The 24,439-nt window shown below is 42.8% G+C and overlaps 1 protein-coding gene across 4 annotated transcripts in view; it reads right to left on the bottom strand.

Moving 5' to 3' along the window:
* Nucleotides 1-5,969: 5,969 nt before the first annotated feature.
* The window catches only part of DCAF12 (DDB1 and CUL4 associated factor 12), an 88,953-nt gene continuing 70,483 nt past the window's right edge, over nt 5,970-24,439 (bottom strand). For 3 of the 4 annotated variants that reach the window (XM_007497907.3, XM_001362342.3, XM_007497906.3), the window contains exons 8-9: nt 24,255-24,433; nt 21,391-23,639 (exon numbers count right to left, since the gene is read on the bottom strand). In XM_007497907.3, the coding sequence (XP_007497969.1) occupies nt 23,481-23,639; nt 24,255-24,433 (338 nt within the window). In that variant the 3' untranslated portion in view covers nt 21,391-23,480. Of the gene's footprint in view, nt 11,268-21,390; nt 23,640-24,254; nt 24,434-24,439 lie in introns of those variants that run through there. The other variant, XM_056803889.1, reaches the window with a different exon arrangement.

The raw sequence follows: 24,439 nt of genomic DNA, 5'->3' as shown, positions 1-24,439 counted from the left end.
GAAAAAAATGAGGCCCAAGAAAGCTGAAATGGTTTTCTTCCAGGCTCACAAAGAAAGCCAATAGCAGAGTCAAAACTCAAATCCAGGTCTTCGAATTCCAAGCAGTCTATTTTTCTGTCATAGAATGACTTGGGGATTTATTTTGTCTTCCTAACCTAAATTATAGACTAATCCCTTATAGCCTACATCAAGTGAGAGAAGGCAAGGGCAGCTAAGTATAAGTAGCAGAGTGGATAGAGCAACCAGGCCTGGAGTTTGGAGGACTTGGCTTCACTTGACCCCAATTGTCTAGCCCTTACTCTTTGGTTTTAGATGTGACACTGAAATGAGGGGGGGGGGGAGAGAAAGAAAGAGAAAGAGAGACATTGAGAGAGAGAGAGAGAGAGACAGAGACAGAGACAGAGAGAGAGAGGAAGACATAAGTTGCTGAGCAGATCTTGGAAGAGGCTACCAAATTAGCATGTTTGTGACCAGAAGCCAAAAGGGGTGCTAACCAAAAAGGCCCTTTAGAGTAGGCAGATGGGTAAAGCCTGTGGACACCTTGGATTAATAGTTTTAAATGCATAAAATAGAATGCATATCCTTATAAAGGAAACCAGTAATACTGAAATACAATTATTAAAATAAAAACAAAAACAAAACAATTTCATGGATCCCAGGTCAAGAAGTTTTGCTTTGGAGCGTGGGGGTAGCCTTAGAAAGACTGCAAGGCAAATAAGTGGGGGAATAGAAAGGGAGGAGGCTAGAAAGGGAAGTAAAATAAGGGTGGGAACTGGGGGAATTGACTAAAAACAAACATTGGTGTAGAAGGAAATACGGAAAGAAGAAAAGGCAGGACCAGGAGTAGAAATCAAAATGCTGGGAAATAGACAGCTAGTAATCATAACTCTGAATGTGAATGGAATGAACTCACCCATAAAACGCAAGTGAATAGCAGAGTGGATTAGAATCCAAAACCCTGCCATATGCTGTTTAAAAGAAACACACATGAGGAAGGTTGATACACATAGGGAGAAAATAAGAGGATGGAGCCAAATCTATTGGGCATCAACTGATAAAAAGAAGGCAGGAGTCCCAATCTTGATATCTGACAAAGCCAAAGTAAAACTAAATATAGTTAAAAGAGATAGGGAAGGTAATTACATCCTGATAAAAGACAGTATAGACCATGAGGAAATGTCAGTACTCAACATGCATGCACTAAATGGCACAGCATCCAAATTTCTAAAGGAGAAACTAGTGGAGCGCAAGGATGAAATAGATAGAAAAACTATACTATTGGGAGACCTGAACCTTCCTCTATTCAAACTAGATGAATCAAACCAAAAAATAAGAGGTAAGAGAAGTAAATGAAATCTTAGAAAAATTAGAATTAGTAGATATGTGGAGAAAAATAGAGACAAAAAAGGAATACACCTTCTTTTAAGCAGCACATGGTACATTCACAAAAATTGACCATGTATTAGGTCATAAAAATATTGCAAGTGTAAAAGAGCATGAATAATAAATGCAAACAAGTGCAAAAGAGAAGAAATAATAAATGCAACCTTCTCAGATCACAATGCAATGAAAATAATTAGTAAGGGCACATAGAGAGATAAATAAAAAATTAATTGGAAATTAAACAATACAATTCTCCAAAATGGTTAAAGAACAAATCATAGAAACAATTAAAAACTTCACTGAAGAAAATGACAATGATGAGACATCCTTTCAAAACCTAAGGGATGCAGCCAAAGCAGTACTCAGGGGGAAATTTATATCCTTGAATCCATATAGTAACAAATTAAGAAGGGCAGAGGTCAATGAATTGGGCATGCAAATTAAAAAACTAGAAAGTGAATAAATTAAAAATCCTCAGATGAAGACTAAATTAGAGATCCTAAAAATCAAAGGAGAAATTAATACAATTGAAAGTCAAAGAACTATTGATTTAATAAATAAGACTAGAACCTGGTACTTTGAAAAATCAAATCAAATAGACAAAGTAGTGGTCAGTCTAATTAAAAAAAGGAAAGAAGAAAACCAAATTGACAGTATCCAAGATGAAAAGGGAAACCTCACCTCTAATGAAGAGGAAATTAAGGCAATCATTAAAAACTATTATGCCCAATTATATGGCAACAAATATGGCAATCTAGGTGTTATGGATGAATACGTACAAAAATATAAATTGCCTAGATTAACAGAGGAAGAAATAAATTACCTAAACAACCTCATATCAGAAAAAGAAATTGAATCAAGCAAACCAACAAAAATCACATGATTATTTCAATAGATGCAGAAAAAGCCTTTGATAAAATACAACACCCATTCCTATTGAAAACACTAGAAAGCATAGGAATAGAAGGGCCTTTCCTAAAAATAATAAACAGTGTTTATCTAAAACCATCAGCAAACATCATCTGCAATAAGGATAAACTAGAAGACTTCCCAATAAGATCAGGAGTGAAACAAGGATGGCCATTATCACCTCTATTATTTAACATTGTACTAGAAAAACTAGCAGTAACAACTAGAGAAGAAAAAGAAAATGAAGGTATTAAAATTGGCAATGAGTAGACCAAGCTATCATCACTCTTTGTGGATGATATGATGGTATACTTAAAGAATGCTAGAGAATCAACCAAAAAACTAGTCAAAATAATCAACAACTTTAGCAAAGTTGCAGGATACAAAATAAACCTGCATAAGTCATCAGCATTTCTATATACCTCCAACCCATTTCAGCAGCAAGAATTAGAAAGAGAAATTCCATTTAACCCTATACAAAAAAAAAAAAATACTTAGGAATCTATCTGCCGAGACAAACACAGGAAATATATGAACACAAGTACAAAACACTCTCTACACAATTAAAACTAGATCTAAATAATTGGGAAAACATTGATTGCTCATGGGTGGGATGAGCTAACATAATACAAATGACAACCCTACCCAAATTAATTTACTTATTTAGTGCCATAATCATTGAACTACCAAAAAACGTTTTTACTGAATTAGAAAAAAACATAACAAAGTTCATTTGGAAGAACAAAAGATCAAGGATATCCAAGGAAATCATGGAAAAAAATGCAAAGGAAGGAGGACTTGCAGTCCCAGATCTCAAACTATGCTATAAAGCAGTGGTCATCAAAACTATTTGGTCCTGGCTAAGAGATAGAAAGAAGGGTCAGTGGAATAGACTTGGGGTAAATGACCTCAGGAAGACAGTTTCTAATCCCAAAGATCCCAATTTAGGGGACCAAAACCCACTATTTGATAAAAACTGCTGAGAAAATTGAAAGACAGTATGGGAGAGATTAGGTTTGGATCAACATCTCACATCCTACACCAAGATAAACTCAGAATGGGTGAATGACCTGAATATAAAGAAGGAAACTATAAGCAAATAGACAAACACAGAATAGTATACTTGTCAGATCTATGGGAAAGACTTTAAAACCAAGCAAGAGCTAGAAAAAAATCATAAAATGTAAAATCAAGAATTTTGATGACATCAAATTAAAAAGGTGTTGTACAAACAAAACCAATGCATCCAAAATTAGAAGGGAAGCAACAAATTTGGAAGCAATCTTCATTACAAAAACCTCTGACAAAGGTCTAATTACTCAAATTTATAAAGAGCTAAACCAATTGTACAAAAAATGAAGCTTTTCTCCAATTGATAAATGGGCAAGGGACACGAATAGGCAATTTTCAGTTAAAGAAATAAAAACTATTAAAAAGCACATGAAAAAGTGTTCTAAATCTCTTATAATCAGAGAAATGCAAATCAAAACAACTCTGAGGTATCATTTCACACCTAGCCGATTGGCTAACATGACAGCAAAGGGAAGTAATGAATGCTGGAGGGGATGTGGCAAAGTTGGGACATTTATTCATTGCTGGTGGATTTGTGAATTGATCCAACCATTTTGGAGGGCACTTTGGAATTATGCTCAAAGGGCCCTAAAAGACTGTCTGCCCTTTGATCCAGTCATAGCACTGCTGGGTCTGTACCCCAAAGAGATAATGGACAAAAAGACTTGTACAAGAATATTCATAGCTGCGCTCTTTGTGGTGGCAAAAAAAAATGGAAAACGAGGGGCTGCCCTTCGATTGGGGAATGGCTGAAAAATTGTGGTATATGCTGGTGATGGAATACTATTGTGTTCAAAGGAATAATAAAGTGGAGGAATTCCATGGGAACTGGAATGACCTCCAGGAATGGATGCAAAGCAAAAGGAGCAGAACCAGAACATTGTACACAGAGACTGATACACTGTGGTACAATTGAATGTAACTGACTTCTCCATTAGTGGCAATGCAGTTATCCTGAAGAACTTGGAGAAATCTAAGAGAAAAACCACTATCCACATCCGGAGGAAACACTGTGGGAGCAGAAACACTGAAGAAAAACAACTGCTTGAATACATGGATTGAAGGAATATGGTTGCGGATGTAGACTCTAAATGATCATCCTAGTGCAAACATCAACAACATGATCAAGGACAAAAGTAATACCCAACGAAATTGCGCGTTGACTGTGGGAAGAGTGGGTGGAGGGAAATAATGTGATTATTGTCACCAAGGAATAATATTCAAAATTGACAAGTAAACTAATTCAAATGGAAAAAAAAAGAATTTTTGCTTTGGACAATGGGTTGGGGGTGAGGAATACTGTAAACCATTTTTGACATTCATTTTTTTTAACCGAGTTCCAAATTCTCTCCTTCCTTACCTCTCACTTCTCCAACCTCCCTGAGCCAGTAAGTAATCTGGTATAGATTTTACAAGGGTAATCATGTAAAACATTTGATGGAGATGGAGTAACCTGACCCAGGTTAAATGTAAATTAAACTGGCCTAAGGAATAAGCCAGGTTTTCCCCCATAGACAAGCCAGCAAGCTGTGCTATGGCATAGGAAGACAAAGGTCCCCATTGTTAAGGTCATAGACTTCAGCTGCAGAGATAAGGTTACCTAAGGCTTGGGTGCCTGACATCAATGTTGTGGACTCTAGAGGAAGGTACAGACTGACCAACCAAGGAAAACCTCTAGGCAGGTAGTAAGGGAATAAATTCTTCAGATGCACTAAAGGAAGAGATGAATTGTTCCAAACCTTCTAGAAAACAATTTAGAAGCAAGAAAACAATCTAGAAACAATTTAGCAAGCAAGAAAAGCTTTTCAACGGCCAATGATGATCTTTGAGGAGATCAACTATTTCCAATATTTCTTAACATTTTTTTTTTTGGTGGAAGCAAAGAAGTGGGTGCTCATAGATAAGGGAATGACTGGACAAATGATAGTGTATGAATGTAATAGAATATTACTGTGTCATGAGAAAGGACAAATACAGCCAATTCAGAGAAAAAATTGGGAGACTTGTACAAAGTGATACAGAAAGAAGAAGCAGAACAACATGCATAGATGCTTAAACGGCTTTATGGTCTTGCTGTGGGCCACAGCTCATTCACAAGTCTGTCCATCTTGAATGTCTCTTGTCCATGTCCTCCCACACATTCAATAGAGAGAGAAGACAGCCTGGCTGCCTGCCTGCCATACTTTCCCTATCCAGGTGATCAGCTGTGCTCCTCATGGTAGTCTTTGCCCCTCTGATCAGTGGGTGGAACAAAAAGCTCCTCCCCAAACCACCATTAAAGGAAGATGCTCAGGTCAGACATTGTCATATCCTACCTGGCTCCTTTAGCCATCTCCATCATCCCCAGGCACCTACCCCTCCCCCGCTTTTCAGCTTCCATTTGTGTTGTCTTTACCAATTCAATTGTAAATTTCATGAGGGCAAGGACTGTATCCCCAGTGCTTAGCACTGTACCTGGCACACAGTAGGTGCTTAATAAACATTTACTGACTGACAACCTACCTTATAAAATTCCAGGATAACACTTGTTCTTTGTATTTCCTCACTGGTGATGTCACAGATTGCTTATAACCACCCTATGCCTTTCCACTGTCCAATATATGATATAAATTTTTTAATTAAAATTTTTATTCTGAATATAAACACCAAGAAACTCATTTCTATTTACACCACAAAATGCAAAAAAGAAGACTGTATATGATGTCATAATTACCATATCACACTGCTTATTTTTAATGTATATAACAAATTTCACACATTCTTTTTTTAATAAAATTTTATTGATACATTTTGCTTTTTCATCACTTAAATTTCTCCCAGTATCCCTCCCCCAACTCAGATGGCTATTTATATGTCAAAGACTATTTTCACACATTACTTTAAAAAAAAATAACCCTTACCTTCTGTCTTAGTATCAATACCAAGTATCAAGTATCTATCTATTCCCAGACATAAAAGCAGAAAGGGCTAGGCAACAGGGGTTAAGTGACTTGACCAGGGTCACACAAGCTAGGAAGTGTTGGAGGTCATATTAGAACCCAGGACCTCCCATTTCTAGACCAGGCACTCAATCCATTGAGCCACCTAGCTTGCCCCTCACACATAACTTTCAAAATTGTCCTGCTCGTTTGTGCTTCCTTCTAAACTCCCTTTTCTCTTCTGTGCATTAAAAAAAAAAGTTTAATGGTCTTTTTTCTTTCATCAATATTGATACCCTTTCTCCAAGCCTTTCCCAATTAAAAACAGAGAAAAGGGGGAAAAAACCCCTTGAATCAAATGAACATAGTCAAACAAAATTAATACACGCAGTGGCCATGTCCAAAAATGTGTTTTTTCCCCTGTAGTTTGAGTTCATCACCTGTCAAGAGGTGGAGAATGTGCTTCATCACAGTTCCTCTAGTGACACGGTTGGTCATTGCCTTCATCGGGGTTCTTAAGTATTTCATAGTTGTTTCTCTTTCTGCTGTGGTCCTTGTGAATCGTTCTCCTGGTTTTGCTTACTTCTATAACAGTTCATACCACCCAGGATTTCCTGCAGTATCATTTTTGTCATTTCTTACAGTACAGTAACATTTCAATTCATTCCTATACCAAAATCTGACCAGTCATGCCTCAATCATTTAACCGGCAATCCAAGACACCCCATTAGATTCTAGTTCTATGCTTTTTTGTTTGTTTTTCTATTTTTTTCCTCATCTCTTTTCTGTTTAAATTTTTAATTCTGTATCAGGAAGTTTGTTGTGCTTGACAATAATTCCCACTTTGGTACCATCTTCTTCTAAACTACTCCTATCCCCATCCCTGTTTGTTTCCCCCTTGAGTTTAATATATTTATTTATTTTTTAACCCGTACCTTCTGTCTTAGAGTTGATATTAAGTTCCAAGGCAGAGGAGCTGTAAGGGCTACCTAATTTGGGTTAAGTGACTTGCCCAGGGTCACACAGCTTAGTATTTAAGGCCAAATTTGAACCCATAACCTTCCATCTCCAGGCCTGGCTCTATCCATGGTGCCACCTGGTTATCCTGAGTTTAATATATTTCTAGAACAAACCGTGTATGGGAGTACTCAATCCTCCTTTGTCCAATTCCGATTAGAACGAGGTTCATCGGAGACGGGCTTCCTCCATCCCTTGTGCCGTTTCCTCATGCTCACCAGTTATCAGAAATGGTGGCTTCTGCCTCTTTGTTCTCCCTTTCTCTACTAGGCCAATTCTTTGACTCTTCTAGATCTCGTTCGCTTTTTAAAGCTTCTGAACGATTCCTAGTAAACTGGCCAAGATGTTGCTCTTGTGGACTGGAGGAGGGCCTGGAGCTGTTCTTCTGGACCGCGCTGATGCCTCTGTCCAACGCTTCCACGGAGCTGGGCCTTTTCTCCCGCGGATGGCGCAAGCCCCCCCTCGGGATCCTCGAGGACGGCCCCCGCCCTTGGCCAAGGAGTCCCAATGGCGAGACAGCTCTGCACACTGTTAAGACACACAGACCTTCCCCGACCGCAGGCCCGTCCTCAGCACCAGCTCTGGTCCTTGGGCGCTTCGGCTGGCTTAATAGGGCTTCGCCATCGCGGGGCCCATCGAGTCCACTTCCAAGGCTCAGCCGGTCGGACTCGGCTCGTCCTTCTCCGGCTTCCGGCTAATCTCGGCGTGAATGAGCAAGCAGGAGAGCCGGTCCTCCCTTCCGGCCACCACCTCCCCAGGGGCGAGGGGGCCAGCCCTGCGGGGGCACCCGAGCAGGGCCGGACTGGACCGGACGGGAGGCTCACCCGCAGGAGCAAAGGGCCGGCAAGTCGTGCCTCGTTCGGGCGAGTAAGAATTGTGAGCGTGAGCAGCGTGGGGCCCGCCTCCCCGCCCCGCCCCTTCTCCTTCTTTCTCTTTTCACTCTCCCGAAGGAGGATGTCAAAGCGCCGGTCAAGTGTCCTCTCTGGGGTGTGGGGGGTGGCTAAAGCAAAGACTAGACTCTAGGGGGCGCTCAGGAGCCGAGTCCACCCACATTTATTAGGAGCCGCCCCGGCAGCGCTGGGGACAGAAACACCAGGCAGAAGCAGTCCTCGCCCTCAAAGAGCTCCCAAGGGAACGGGGAAGACATGCAAACAAGTCTGTACAAACGATATATACAGGACAAACGTCAGACAACCAGGGGAAGGCACCGGCATGAAGGGAGAGCAGGGAAGGCTTCTTGCAAAGGCGGATCATTGGCGGAGGCTTGAAGGGATTCAGGGGACCCAGAAGGCAGGGGCGGGGGGAGAGCATTCCAGGAATGGAGGACAGCGGGGTGAAGGCGCCCCCAGGGAGGCCCGGGTCACCCGATCCCGGAGGAAGGGGCCTGGAAGGGGGGGGGAGCCAGAGGGTTCTGTGTTTGAGCCCAGAGGTCAGAGGGAGCCACTGGGATGGTTGGACCCGTGCTTCAGGGAGATCATTTGGACAGCTGAGTGGAGGATGGGCTGGAGTGGGGAGACACGAAGCAGGGGGTCTGCCACGGTCCAGGGGAGAGAAGAGACGAGAGATGGCACAAAGGCAGACTCGACAGACCTGGAGGACAGACTGGAGACGGGGCTGAGTGCACGGGAGGAGCTGAAGACGGCATCTGGAAAGTGGTACCTTAGTCAGTGGGGAACTTGGTTAGAAGGGAGTTTGGCGGCTGGAACAGAAGACGGTGAGTTCTAATTGGGACGTCCAGGGGACATCCGGGACGCTGACCAGGCAGTTGGGGATGTAAAAGAGCATCACAGAGAAGGTGACTAGTGATGTCCTAGGCTGCAGAGAGGTCAAGAAGGATGACGACTGAGAAGAGGCCATCAGATCACTGGTAACTCTGGAGAAGGCAGTGTCAGTTGAATGAGGAGGTAAAAAACTGGATTGCAAAGGGCTAAGAGAGGAGAGGGAATGGAGGCACCGACCAGAGATGGCCTTCTCAAGAGGTTTAGCCACAAAGGGCAGGCGACCGATAGATGAAAACGACTTGGGACAGAGGCAGTGGTGTGCTGGTAAACTTCTAACAACCAGTTCTCTGAAAAAGCCGTCCATTTTTAAGTGTAATCTGCATCATTAACATTTTCTGCACCACTTTCTCAAGTACAGACCATTAAAAAATGATATGAATCAAGTCCTGGTTTGTATTATTTGCCAATTTCTGAGGTGTCGATGTTCCAACTGAAAATGTAAAAACTGGCTCTTGTGAGCCAGTACGAGCTGGGTCCAGCACGCCCCTTGGATGGGAGGGTCGAATGAGGGTCTTCTGAGCTTAGGGGAGCCTTGGGCACGTTTGTAGTCAACATAGAAGCAACAAGTAGATAGAGTGGAGATGGGCGAGAGTTCGATTGACAGAGATGTCCTGGAGAAGACAAGATGGAATTGCATTGCTGGTTCATGTGGAGGGACTTGTTTTGGTAAGGGGAAGGGCTGTTTATGTAAAATGGGATTGAAGGAGAAGATATTGGCCAAAGGCATATGAATAGAGCGAGAAGAGGAGGAGAGAAAAAGGAATTCTAGGTGAAGAGCCTCAACTTTTTTCCGTGTTACCTGAGGCAAGGTTCTCAGACAAGAGGGTTGGAGAAGGGAGAGCCAAGGGCGATTCAAGAAGGAAGGTTTGGAAAAACCACTTTGGTGAGTGGGACAGAGTCAGAACGACTGAATTGTGAAAACATCTAAGATATAAATATAATGTAAAATACACATTTGTAGAGGATTCAGGAAACCCAGTTTTGCGATTTTCTCCGGTTCTGTTCAACAAGGGATCAGGAACAAAGGCAGTGAATGGTGGAGATAATCCAAGGCTGAGGCTTGACAGAGGGAGAGTAGTGATAGGATAAAGGGTCCAGGAACTCAAGAGGAGAATATAGAAGTGAAATGGTTTATAGGGGTCAAGATCAGGAAGGCAATAGTGTAGTTAGTGCAGGTCTGGTGGCTTGGGAAAGAACTGAGGGGCAGAAAAATTGGAGATCAGGATGCCAATGCAGAGCAGGATTAAAATGGGGTGTAAAGCAGAGGGGGAAAGGTGGAATGACAACAGACCAGATAAGGGAATTTCAAAGTTCATGAACATGGAAGTGGAACAATTGTGGGCACTGGCAAGATCGTGTTTGACCATCCCTTTATGAAGATGCCGTGGAGTGGAAGAGTAGGTAATGGGGAAGGAGTAAACTGAAGAATTAGGATGTGAATAACTAGAACTGGGTGGTGGTCATCCATTTTTGGCAAGTCTTGGGATGTTTTCAGTTACTTCTTGGAATCATGCCCCAGGAAGATGAGATTTTTCTATTGTTATCACATCCACAAATAGCTGTCTCTGTACCTCTGGGTGCAGAGCCACCAACCACCAAAGGCATTCTGACTTTTACTGAGTAATCTCTCACCTGAAAGCTTCTGTGGTTGGTTCTTCTTCAACTCTTGGAGGCCAAGGGATTGCTTCCTCCCTAGGGCATTCAGCTCCTTCCTCTTCAGGAAGTCTCTCTCTCTTTTTTAAGCTGCAAGGTACAGTTGTACCCTGTCCTTCTTTTAGTCTTTCTGATATCATAGCATCATATCCTCTGACTTTGCAATTTCCTGACAAGGGTCGTTTCCCCAGTGGTATTTCAGGTTCGTTTCCCCTGATTGAAGCCTGCTTCTGTTTCTATGTGTTTGTTTATAGGAACACTTCATGGTTCCTGATAATGTGGAGGGTAAAGAGGTGTTCATCAGGGCTCTTCACTATTTCTTCTAGGAGGAAAACCAGCCTATGCTTGGAATAGAGATAGCATCAGTAGTCTCAGGACTCTGGTTTCGACTCTGACACCTCTGGGAAGTCTCATTGGCCTCAGTTTTCTCCTCTTAGATTAGGACAATAATGTTTTCAGTGATACCATAAAGAGTCCTTTGAAATCCTTAGCATAGATAGTATCCCCTTGGGTGCAGAGCCCTGCACTAGGAACCCTGGAGAGGATAAAAAATAAATGTAAATCTATGTTCCTTGTCCTTAGGAAGTTTACAATTCAAATTGACTTTATAAAGCGATACATCAACCAGAAATGTTTGTGATTTAGTAAGCTTCTATCATTTAAAGAGTTCAAGCGTAAGCTGGATGACTACTGTTCCATTTGTTCATTCATTCATCCATCCACTCATTCAACAAATATTGACTTTATATCTGCTAGGTTTGAGTCATTATTCTCATTGCTGTCCGGGTATACAGAAATTTGAGGGCCCTGCCTTCCAGGAGTTTATAATCTGGTAAAAGGATTAGATTTATTCAGAAATAAAACAGAACACAAAATTTGGTATGGCAAGTGCATGAGTGAGGTCTGAACCAAGGACTGTGGACATTCTGGGGAAGGAGAGATCACTTCTGGCCTGAGGGATGAAAGGCATTTGCCTGGCTTAGGCAAGAAAATTATACACCTTCATCCCTGGAGATTTTGAACTTTCATCGAAGGACAAGCAACTTAACCCTGCAAAATCACCGTGTTCCATAAAATGTGGAACTGTCTGTGCCTGCTCTGTCCCGACTGCCTGCTAAGCAGCTGTGTCTCATCTCTGCTCTATGTACTTGCCTTGGGAAGGCAAAATCCCCCGCAGTCTGCTGTGCTAGAAAGAACAGAGGATGTGTAGTTGGAAGACTTGACTGCAAACTCTTCCTTTTGCCCCCTCTCCCTACGTCATCTCAGACAAGTCACTTAACCTTTGGGGAAGGGTTTCCTCATCTGTTAAAAAAGGAGACCAGAGTAAATGAGTGCCGATCATGTGTCTAAGCTCTCACTCTTAGATGGTCATCCATGGAAGACGTCATGGTAGGGGTGGCATTTCAGTTGGCCTTCATAGGATGGAGATTTCAGTTGGTGGAGATGTGGGTTGGTAGGAAGAGTACTTTGAGAGAAGTTTCACAGCTAGGTGGCACAGTGGATAGAATGCTGGTCCTGGAGTCGGGAAGACTCCTTTTTGGGAGTTCAAATCTGGTCTCAGATGTTTAACAGCTATGCGATCTGGGGTGAGTCACTTCACCTTGTTTGCCTCAGTTTCCTTATCTGTAAAATCCGCTAGAAACGGAAATGATAAACCACTCCAGTATCTTTGCCAAGAAAACCCCAAATGGGGTCGTGAAGAACATGACACGACTGAAACATCTGACTGAACGACAAATGCATGTGCATGGGAAGCGCGGGCTGGGTTGTCAGGAGAGCGATTTCGATCCCCTAATTCCTCTAAGGGTCGTGGCAGGGATGGGAGGGATACGGTATTTTGATACAGCATTCACTTAGCTCAAAACAACTTCGCCCATAGAAGAAACATTTAATAATTTGTCACTAGCAGAACATGCTATTTTGATAATAAAAAGGCAGCTCTGGGGTAGACAGCTGGGCCCCGAGTCAGGAAGACCCGCGTTTAACCCCGGATGTGACTTAGCCATTGTTTGCCTCAGTTTCCTCAAATACGAAATGGAGATCATTGCGCCTACGTCACAGGGTTGAGGGCCAAATGAGAAGCACTTATCCTGGCGCCCGACCCGGAGTAAGGTGCTTAATAAACAGTCTCTGCCCCCGGAACCTTTTCTTCTTCAGGCTGAAGACCTCCAGTTCTTGAACAGAGCCCCATAGGGCATGCCCTCGAGCTTCCTGGTCCCCTTCCCAGGATGCTTCCTAGCTTCTCGCGTCCTTTCTGCCCGTCCTTTGAGGCAGCCTCCCCAGACCCGCGCAGGGCGGCACGACACGGCCGACTCCCTTCCGAGTTCGGGTCTCAGGACAGCCAGATCTTTTCCAGGACGGCTGCCTAGCGAGCTCAGCGCGCCTTTCCCGTCTGTACTCCTGCGGTTCGATTTGCACTTCGGCTCACTAGACTTGGCCCAGTGTCGAGCACGCCGTCCTCCCGTGTAGTCCTGGCTCTCCACCCAGTTTCAAATCACTCCCAAATCTAACGCCGTCGGTCTGTGTCTCGACGCTGGTGACGGACAGTGTTCCGCAGCGGAGGGCTGCGCGCCAGCTCCTGGGGATTCTCCACCGGAGATCTCCCTCCAAGCTGAGCTCTGATGGCTCGTTACTGGGGTCCAGCTATTTCAAGTCCAACTAACAGTGCTTGTTATCGACCCCACGTTCTTCCGCCTGGTCCACAGCATGAAATGGGACTTCGTCAAACGCTCTGCTATAGCAGTCCCCTTTGCCAGCTGTGACCCCTACTGAGAAAGGAAACGAGATGAATCTGCACGGCTCGCTTCTAGACCCCGACCTGCCGTCTCAGCATCAGAAGAGTAGCAGGACTAAGCACGGGGGCCAAGTGACTGGCCCACAGCTCTGAGGCTTCCAGGGCCAGGTTTTCAGCCGGGTCTCTCTCTCTGGGCCTGCTTCTCCATCCACTGAGCCACCCAGCGGCCCCTACGATGCGGTCTTGACGAAGGCCTGCCGACTTTGACATTATGGCTCCTTCTTCTAGACAGTCACTAACCATCCCTTAAAGATCATTTATGGAATCTTGCCACAATTAGAGTGAAGACGGCTGGCCTCTACGTCATAGACTCTCTTCCTTTTTGAGAAAAGAAAACCAAAACATCTCTTTTCTCCAATCTCGTGGTACCCATTCCACTTTCCATGACCTTTCAAAGGTTCATCCCTGCCGGTCCTTTTGGTGTTCTGGGGCACAATGAACCTGTGCCTGGTAAGAGGCCAGTTAGAGGGCAGAGGAGGAACAGCATTTGTTTCATTGGGCTGAATGATCTCCTGAAAGAGGCAAGGACACGACTTGATTGATCGAGAGGCCTGGAGGCTCCGGTCACTGGCATCTGGCTGCCAGGTATTGCCTCCATGACAAATGCAGGTGGAGGGGAGCCGCGTTCCCTTGTGTCAACATTCTTTCCTCTCTGAATCTCCATTTAACGACGTAAACTTCTCCTTACAGAATATCGTACGGGCCACGAGTATTTCTCTGTGTTCCAACATGGGCCTGCACACTGTTGGCCCAGAACATCTGCTGTTGAATCTTGATGACAACTTAGAAGGATGGAGAAGGGTGGTGCAGAATGCTCGGGTGTTGGGCATTGGGATGGCTGGATATAGGAGCAAGGCTGGGACTGTGATTTTTGACTCAATAGGGCAGGGAAAGGGTTTCACAGAAACTAGAATTAGTCCAGTGGGCGTTTGGGGATGTTGACAGGGGAAGTGAAGGTATTACCAGGGCCAGTTTTTGCTAATGGTTCTAAAAAAAAGACAAGACTAGCTGTGTAAGAGAAAGTAAAATGCCTTTGTGTATCAATTTGAGGCAAACATGAATATACTTTTGAATTCTTAGCAGTATGTCCTAAAGGCTGAGGGGCAAATAATAGCACATGGGAAGCATGATGTCCAACTTACAGGTCTTTTAAGAAAAATTATATTTTGTTTTACATCACCAGAATTTCTGCTAGTATCCCTCCTTCTTTCTCCTTTCCAAAGAAATATCCTATATAATAAAGAATACTTTTGAGAGAAAACACAAGAGAAAAAAATTAGTAAAATGGAAAAGTCTAAAAATATTTGCATGTCTCCTACCTGTGGGCCTCCCACCTCTGCAAAAGCTTGAGGTAGGGATGTCTTCTCATCTCTTCTTTGGAGCAATACTGCTTTGTTTTTTTTAAATTTTGTAATATTAACTTTCTAAAAAACATTTTTAGGGTTTTTTTAGATTACCAAAATTTTCCTCAGCATCCTACACAGAATGATTCAATATAACAAATCATTTTCAAAGATAAAAAAGAAAATCAGCAAAACTAAAATGATATAAAAGTCTGTAAGTGGGTAGGATAGGGATGTCTTCTCATTTCCTTTTTGGGGCCATGCTTTTTGTAACTTTTCAACTTTCCTATACTTCATGATTGTTCTTTTATGTTAGAGTCGTGTATACTGTTTTCTTGGTTCCGCTTACATCACTCTGCATTGGTTTACGTAAAGATTTTCATGCTTCTCTGTACTAATCACCATCATTTTTATAGCACAGCCATATTCCATTATTTCTATGCCATGATTTGTTTGACATCCCCAAATCAACTAGCATCTACTTTGTTTCTAATCCTTTGTTATCACAAAAAAATCTTGCTATAAATATCTTCAGGATATGGGAACTCTCTGGCCATGACCTTGCTGGGATACATGCCCAGGCGTGGAACATCTGGCTCAGAGTGTGGCTATTTGAGTCTCCTAGTTTGAACAATTCCAAATTGCTTTCTGAAATGGCTGTCGTGACTCACTGCTTCACCCCATGAGCTTCCTGCCATCTCTCCACGCTGTCCATTTCCAGACTCAGCCCAGGGGTCCTGAGAATTGTCAGGGATCAGGGCCGGGAGAAGGGAGGCCGGGAGGGAAGGCGAGGACCACGGAGAGCGCCCGGTCCTTCAGAAGTCTCGAGGGGGCAATCTTCTCTACAAGGGGAATGGAGGGAGCTGGGAGTCTGCAGGAGGAGTTCCATCAGCGTAGGGGAGAGCAGCCCAGAGCTCCTTTTACAAAGCCAGGCGAATCAGTTAGAGGCCACAGACACGACCTGTTCTTCTCCCCTTCTGGTGCCCCATCAGAGGATTCCTTTTGTATGAGGCCCGACGTTTCCCGGTGACCCTCATGCCCTGACATTTCGTCTTCTGGAGACGGACCTACTCCCAAGTCTCCGGAGAGGAGGCGAGTGACCGGTGGAGCCCTTTTCTACTCGAGCTCCCGACATGGTCAAACTGATAAGTGATATTGGAAAAGCGCCGAGCCGAGGGCCGGCCACCCTGCAAGGCTGCTTCCCCTCCCTCGCCCGCGTGGCCAGGGAGGAAGGCGACCCCTGGAGGCTCACGGTGAACTGCAGAGAATGGAACGAAAGCCATGTCCGGCGAGCCCCGTCCCCGGGCACCGGGAGAGCAGGGGGGGAGGACCGCTGTTATCACTGCTCCTACGGCTGACACTTGTCAGGGATGGCTCACGGTTTCCTGCGAGTCCCCTAAGATGGCCTGAATGTTCCTTCACACAGCCAGTCCGATGGGCTCACCTGGGAGAATCCACCTCCTCAGGACACCGACGTCCGTCACGGAGAACGAGAACCCATTTGGAGGAAATGAAGAGAAGGGAGGAGAGCGATGGCTACGTGGGCAAAGGAAGGCTTCAGCCAGGAAGAGCTCGAACAGTAAGAGGAGTTTACGTTTGGTCTTTGAGGCAATCCGGAGCTGCAGGAGTTTAATAAGTGAGGCAATGACGGACCTGAACTTCTGGAAAGTTACCTTTGTAGCTGGGTGCAGGATAGGCTGGAGAGATCGGAATGGAGACGGAGAGGAGGCAAAGTGACCAATTCAGAGGCTATTTGGCAAGTCCACATGAAAGGGGACGAGGGTCTGAACAAAAGAGACATTAGGGAGGCAGAAATGACATGGTTTCCTGGGTTTGCATTGAATACCACTCTGGAAGATAACCAGAACGATGACAGGACTCAAAATCTTGCCATATGAGGATTAGCTGAAGGAACTGGCAATGTTTGCCTATAGAAGACTGTTGCTGTCTCAAAGGTTCTCAAAGACTTCTGCTAAATTTTAGGGCCTTTTCTCAGTCCTCATTCTCGACCTCTGAGTGGCCTGGCATTGTTTGATGCGCTCTTGCTCCTGCATTTTCTCTCTTCTTGGGTTTTTGTGATACAGGTTTTTTTTCCTCTTGTTCCTGGCATGTAGAATAACATAAGCACATGTGAAAGCAGGAAATTCCAAACTGTGCTGTAGGGATGGTGTAAACCAGCTTGGTTAGGACAGAGTGCTCCTGTAAGAAGTCTGTGGGAGTTACCCAAGAACTGACCCTTGGGGAAAAAAGTGACCGTGTCATCCTAGACTTCACAGTCTTGAAGGAAGAGCGCCCAGAGCATTTCCAGGCATGTATGTCTCACAAGTTCTAAGAAATATCAAGAAATTCCAAGAACTATAAGAGATGGGAGACTATAAAGAGCAAAATTCTGACAATATAATCACTAATCTGTATAAAAAAGAAAAGAAACATGGTGGAGGGTCAACAAACTTCACTTAAATTACTGGCTAAATTCTAAGAAATATTTATTATTAAGAGTAGTATGATTGCCGAGTATATAGGAAAGTGTAACAGGAATCACAGGAAGTCAGCATGATTTCATTGAGATCAGGTCGTATTCAGGTCACCTTGCGTGCTGGACCCCAATGAGAACAGCATGGCTGGGACGATAACTGGTGAGCATCCATGTCAAATTCCTTGAACAAAACAACACATCATGTCTTCTGAGTCACCATGCAGCGATAAGGACGTTCTGAACTTGACACCACTATGGATTCAGAACCGGTTTAAGGAACAAATCTGAAGAGTAATTAGAGGCAGCCTCTAGTGGCCTGTTCTAGGAAGTTCTGTAACTCTTTGTTATTGAAAAGCTTCATCAATGGTTCGGATGAAGTCACAGGCGCCATGCTGACAACATTAAGCCCTCCTCTCCTTCTTGGACCCTAATGTAATGCTTGGGTATGGCAAACAAATGTAACCCTCATTTTCCAGCAGTGTCCACATCACTTGATCCCTGGAATAGTGATGCTAATTTTTTAAAATTACAGCACAGAGGTCCCATGTCTCATGACAACCCTCTAAAACCTCCTATAGCACACGTTTTGTATATCTGGTATGTTTAAAAGGCCACACAGCCTGCTTCAGTAAGGAGTCACTGAAAAAGATATCTGCTCAGAACATTTGAGTCCCAAAACACAAATTAACTAGAAAAATAACTATTTTATAAGAACTGGTGGAAAAACTATAAAATAGTATGGTTTAAAATGAGATTTAGACCAACGATTTCATAAGAGATTCAAAATGGATACATGAACTGAATATTAAAGGCTGTGCCATTAAGAAAAATGTAGAAGAGAAGCAGGTTTTACAAGCTATGGGATAAAGGATGAACTCTTTTTTTTTTTTAAACCTTCACCTTTCATATGGGAATCAATACTGTATATTGGTTCTAAGGCAGAAGAGTGGTAAGGGTTAGGCAATAGGGCTTAAGTGACTTGCCCAGGGTCACACAGCTGGGAAATGTCTGAGGCCAGATTTGAACCTAGGACCTCCCATCTCTAGGCCTGGCTCTCAATCCACTGGGCCACCCAGCTGCCCCCTAAAAAGGATGAATTCTTGATCAAACAAGACACAGAGACAATTTCAAAAGATTATAGAAAGATAATTTTGATGACATGAAATTGAAATACTTTTGCATAAAACAAAATGAATACATCTAGGATAAGAATGGAAGTAGTTAATTGGGGGGGGGGGGGAGGAATCTTTTGCATGAAATATCTCTGACAAAGATTTGATATCTAAAATGTATAGACAACAATCTGAAATATATTGGCAAAAAGTCTTTTCCAAAGTGGCCAAAGATATGAAGAGTTCTCAAAAGAAGAATTGCAAAGTATTAGTAACCATACAGAAGAATGCTTTAAAGATCATAATAATAAGAGATATCAATTCAAATCTAAACCCTAAAAATGTTACCTCACATCCAGCAGATTGGCAAAAATGGGTTAGAGTTAATTAATGTATGAGTAGTTCTGGGAAGACTAATTATATGTAGGTATTTTGGGAAAGTGGCATTTCTTAACAAGGGATAATGGAACATTTCAGTGACCTCTTGAAGAATCTTTCTCTTCCCCCCAAACCTAAAGGCATTTGAAAATGACATCAGAGAATAAAGAGACCAGGGGCCTACAATGGAGGGCATATTTTGACTGGTTCTCTGGAAATAGATTAGGTAGAGGTAGCAAAAAGAAAACCATACTACAAAATTAATTTGTCTCTACAAAAATTCACCTGCTCCTCCAGCTTAGTGCTCCAGTGGCCTTTCAGCAAACCTGCCTTACTCAGCTTTCTCCTTATCATTCCACTGAAACCAAGGAAGGATCAGATAATCAAGGAAGGGGACTCATCAGTACTTTTAAGCGCTGCAGGACTGGGACGATAGCTTTCTTTATCTTCTCCAGGAACAATCAAGACAAGGACACATGAGAAATGGCCATTTTCACTAGAGAAGCAGCCAGCTCACAAGAAGAGAGTGAAGGGGAATGAACGAAGGAGCAATCTGATGGAGCCTTCATCTGCCTGTCTATACCATGAAGTTAAGCTTTTCACTAAAATCCTCATTGATGACGAATATGATACCTCATGGTGGCACTTATGGGAAGTGGTGACTTGCCAAAAGGTACATTATTGAGCTCCATAGAGCTGTCCTGGATATGTCTCTCACTATGGAGCACTTGGAAAACTGCTCTGGATGCTTTCCAGCTGGTGCAGCGAGTAGTCGATTTTATTGCCAACGTGGCACTCCAGAATTGTGAAGCACTTGCTTTTCCATGCTTCATCAGGGTGGAATTTGTGCCTTAACATCTTGCATTGCACCTATATTTGTAATTCTAGATAGACTGTAACTTGTTTGGAAGAACTATGTGATACACGTTGCCCAGGTCACTCTCCTCTGACAGTCGGTGGACTGAATCATTTCTGCACTCCCTCCTATATAAACTGGCTGGTTTTGAAACTGGCTTCAGTGGACTATAATTATTTTTATCATATTTCTTCTTCTATATGCTCTTTTTAAGCTTCTGTAGGTTCATGGATCCAGTACCCTTTACCTTTCTGTCCCCCACCTTACCAGATGATCCCTGGGCCTAAAGGGGCCCAGATTTCAACAGTAAAATCCTTTTCTAGTGACAAGAAATTTTCTTACTTTGGAAAAAGGGGAAACTGAGAAAGGAGAATGAGACTGACTTCATGTCAAAGAGCTGAATTAGCAAAATGACTTTTGTTACTAATGCCAGCTACAGAAACTGCGCATCAAACAAAATGTACCAGGAACTTATCTCTGTTCCCAGATATAATTAAAAACATCCGAAGCATTTCAGTTGTTATAGATATTTTCTTTCTTAATATGATAACACTCAGAAGCCTAGAAAGGTCTGTATCTCTCTTTGCACAACTGGAAGTGCTCAGAGAAATCTGTCTCTTTCTTCGTTGGCAAGTAAAATCTCCACAGGGCTCATGTGACTAACTCTGAGTCTGGCTCCTTGTTGCTTCCTACATGACCAAATATTTAAGGGAGTATTTCTTTGGGAATAGAAAAGAAATAGCAACAAAGAAGATACTCACTGATTGAGTAATGGCTAAACAAATTGTGGGACACGCATTAATGTTCTATGAGGATTGACAAGCCTATTGGATACAGAGAAGCATGTAAAGATTTACATGAAACTAATTCCTAGTGAATTAAGCAGGGTCAGGAAAACTACATGCCGATACACAATGAGTACATATACCACGACCCAAAATATATGACCAAAAGTCATTTCCTAAGTGGCCAGAGAGATGAGGAAATAAAGAACAACTACCACAAAATGCTTTGCAACTATAAAGAACAGGCTTGGCCCCAGAGAGAAGAGGAGAAGCTTCCTTCTCATTCTGCTTCTGGAACATAGAAGGTTAGACTTTTTTTCATGTGTTGATTTATTTTGAATTTTTTCTCTTCCTCTTTTTCTTTTGAAAAACACTGTTACTCAGAGTAGAAGGGGAGAGGATACTATAGGAGGGAAATTCAGGTGACATAAAAACAAAAAACAGGAACAAAAACCTATTTTGAAAAGACATCTGCTCTGGGGTCTGAATTCTGTGTTTCAATTCTATTCTTAATGCTTAAGGGATAGGAGAATTTTCCCGAGAAATACTCTTCCCAAGTCCCTAGATTTCTTATTCCTCACCTGAGACTGCTGGGTTCCTGCTCAGGTTTCATAATCTATTAAATAAAGCTTCTTTCTTTGCAGTGTCTAGGTTAATTTGGGTTCTGGATCACTAGACTATGCATAGTGCTATGGGTTCAGGTTAGACACAGAAAAGAGGTTGATTATTTCTGTTTGTAAAAGTATCTGATTTAAACAGGGAAAGAATCCAGGCCTTTGGTCACACTTCCACCATTAAGTACTTCACACCTATTCTGGAATAGTCCCTATTGGAAGGTCTACCTCTCTTCCTGCTGAGGCCTTCCCCCCCTTCCCCCCTGTACCTTAGTTTCACACACACTCTCTCACACCACGTTGCACTGGAATAATATTTATTTTTTTTCTTGGCAAAAGTCAAGTGCTACATTTTTAAAAACAGAATCCCAAACAATCAAATGCATTACCCATCACAGAAGAGGGTCAGGCAACAGTACAAAATACCGTACTTGATCTTTTTTGTTTTGTTTTGTTTGTTACAAGTATTTTTTTCCTTTAAAGTGATAGAAGTTCTTTGAGAACTAATTAATCTACAGCCTGTAGTTTAATACTAGGAGGGAAAAAAATTAAGACAGTTAAAAGATTTGTAGCATCTAGCATTTTGCTTAATTCCCTGTTGATAGCACCTATTTCTCTAGGTTAGAAAGGGAGAATTCCACAACCAATGATGTTTCTGTCATGTCATGAAGTCAAGCGCAGACTTTTAAGCAAATAACTTCACCTTCCAAGTTCCCTGGGCATAGAGCATCTCTACAACGCCCCTCATCAACTTGGATGACTCAGGGAGAAAAAGATGACAGCTCTTCTTCCCAGGGAAGTACTTCTGGCAGCTAATTGGAGGAAGTGCTCAAAGGAAAAAAGGAAATCATCAAATCAAGGGAACAGCCACTGTCTGCAACATGATGAGTGTAAGAGCAGGGAACAATAGAACTATATGGTAAGTTTGTCATTGCTACATTAAAAAAACTTGGAGCTCAAACATACAAATTATTAAGGTGGAGGAGTGGAATAGGAAGGATATTCTTAGTTGCTAATTACATCAATGCTGTTACGTGCCTAACACTGCTGGCCTGCCCTCCTGTCCCAGACAAGGCTGGGGAACACTTAGGTGACGGAGACCTCAGTCCTGCAACTCTGGGGCCAACACAGCCTCCCCCACCGCACCAAGAGACTAATATTAAACACACTAGGTACACACTACACACAGATACTCAGCCCCCAGCCCCTGACCAAACTTGCTTCTGTAGGGAAGAGAAAACAAAATAAACCAAACAAAACCCATTAGGGAAATCAGAAGAGGGAAGGAAAAAGGAATAAGGAGTTTCCTCAAAGCTAAAAGAGTCTCAAGGTTTCTCTGGCTAGCTGCAGGGCCCCAATCTAGAGTAGTTAAGATGGTCTGTTTTTCTTTTTTTAGAGGGGGGAGGAGGAGAGCAAAGGGAAGGGAGGGAAATTTAGCATAATCCAGTGCTTGAACTTCTACCTCTTTTCTAAAAGCTCTATTAGAGGTCCTGACATTCAAGAAAAGCAAGAGCAGGCCAGGGGAATGGGAAGTGACTCATGGGCAAAAGCCATCTCCTCAGGGAGCCACTGGGGGAAGAGATCCCCCTCTTAGGCTCTGTAAGCCCTAGGGACAGAGGAACCTCAGGAAAGGGACCTTGACATAGGGTCCCTGGGGATACCTGCAATCTTCCTTAATGGTTTTTCTGGGTGGTGGTTTTTTTTTCTCTGTTTTTCATATACAGTGTCATTAGACTTGTATTTTAAAAAATAAGATAAAACCAGTCCCAAAGCTGGACTCTGTGGATAAAGTAGTTTCTTTTATAAATATTTTAATTACAAGTAATCCTCAATCCATGTAATTTCAATGACACACATAGTACCTGTGCGTACACACACACACACACACACACACACACTCATCATACACACACACTCACACATTCACCCACACGTGCATACACACACACACAGCCCCCAAACTTTCACAGAAAGTCTGACAGCAACCACATAAGTATAAAGGAATCCTACCTCACAACAGCAAAGTAGGGATGAGTATGACTGTGTCAGCCTAAAGCAGAAGCCAAATAGGGGAAAGTGTGTGTCACTTAAAAAGGAAATACAATATGGGATTAACAAAAAATCCTTTGTGTAAGAAGCAAATAAAAAGCCAAAATAAAAAGCCAAAAAAAAAAAAGCAATAAAACAAAATTCTGATTGCCAAAGGGGGGGAAAAAAGAAAAAGCCACTTTAGACCAACGTACGGAGCCTGTGTCAAATGCCCGAGCCAAAAGCAAATTCTGGTGTTCCAATAAGACAAGGGCATCACACAATTGAAAAATGAAAAGAAGAAACAAGGAAACTGAAGATGGAAGTTAGTGTAAATCTCTGCATTTCAGAAGAGTTATTCATTAGCTCCAGAGCCCGGCATAGTTCCCATGGAGCCCTGAAGGGAGGGGACCTCCTGCCACAAAGAGTTTCGTTCCAGACGAGTCGTAGCAGTGGGTGTAAACAGCATTGGGGAAGAAATCAATGTCTGAAAAATAATTCCTCCAAGTTTCATCATGATTCTGTTGGGAAGAGGGTAAGAAAAAAGGTCTGTTAGCTCCTCAATGCTTTGTTAAGGAAATGAAAGTCACAGGAGACATACATCCTGTATTCATAGCTGGAGTCGGGATACTTGGCCTCAGAATAACGAATTTGTGCTACCTGGACATAGGAGTGTAAACCCCATTCTACTACTCTGGTTAGAAAATGGGTAAAAAAAAATAAGTTCAAGTGATGAGGCCATATGTAGCAATGCTTTTCAGTAATGTTCATAATACCTTATTCCCTGTTCTACCAATGAATGGCTACCTCTGGGTAAAGCATTTAATTTTTGTAAGATTTGGCCTTTCATATAGCTGTAAGATGGAAGCAATCTCCATCCCTTCCTTGATCACAGATGTGTAAAAATAAATCAGAGAATAAAGATGTTCCTATGTCAACCTGTAGTAAATCGTAAAAGCACTCATAAAAGTAAGGTTTTTTCTACTTAACTCTATTCTATTCTAATTATTTCTTCTAAAAGTAAGTAAAAAGTTAAAAAAAAAAGTAAGGCTATTTTCTAATATTGCCCAGGTCTCCCCCACCAGTACAGTTATAGCTAACCCAGTCCCTGCCTCCAAAATGGAAGGCTCACTCACCAGCCAGCCTTTGCCAGTGGTCAGCTTCAGATTTTCCCCTGCGAGCTTGGGCTTGGACCCATAGCAGGATAAGTGCTTCTCTTCTAGAAACCTCTGGGCCCGGATGTCGTAAAACAACAGGGAGCCCTGCCCTGTGCCCACAGTGATGATGTGCTCATAGAAGCTCACCGAACGGATGCCTGAGG

Source organism: Monodelphis domestica, chromosome 7 (assembly GCF_027887165.1).
Source record: "Monodelphis domestica isolate mMonDom1 chromosome 7, mMonDom1.pri, whole genome shotgun sequence".
NCBI lineage: Eukaryota > Metazoa > Chordata > Mammalia > Didelphimorphia > Didelphidae > Monodelphis > Monodelphis domestica.
This window is presented reverse-complemented; position numbering and strand designations above follow the sequence as displayed.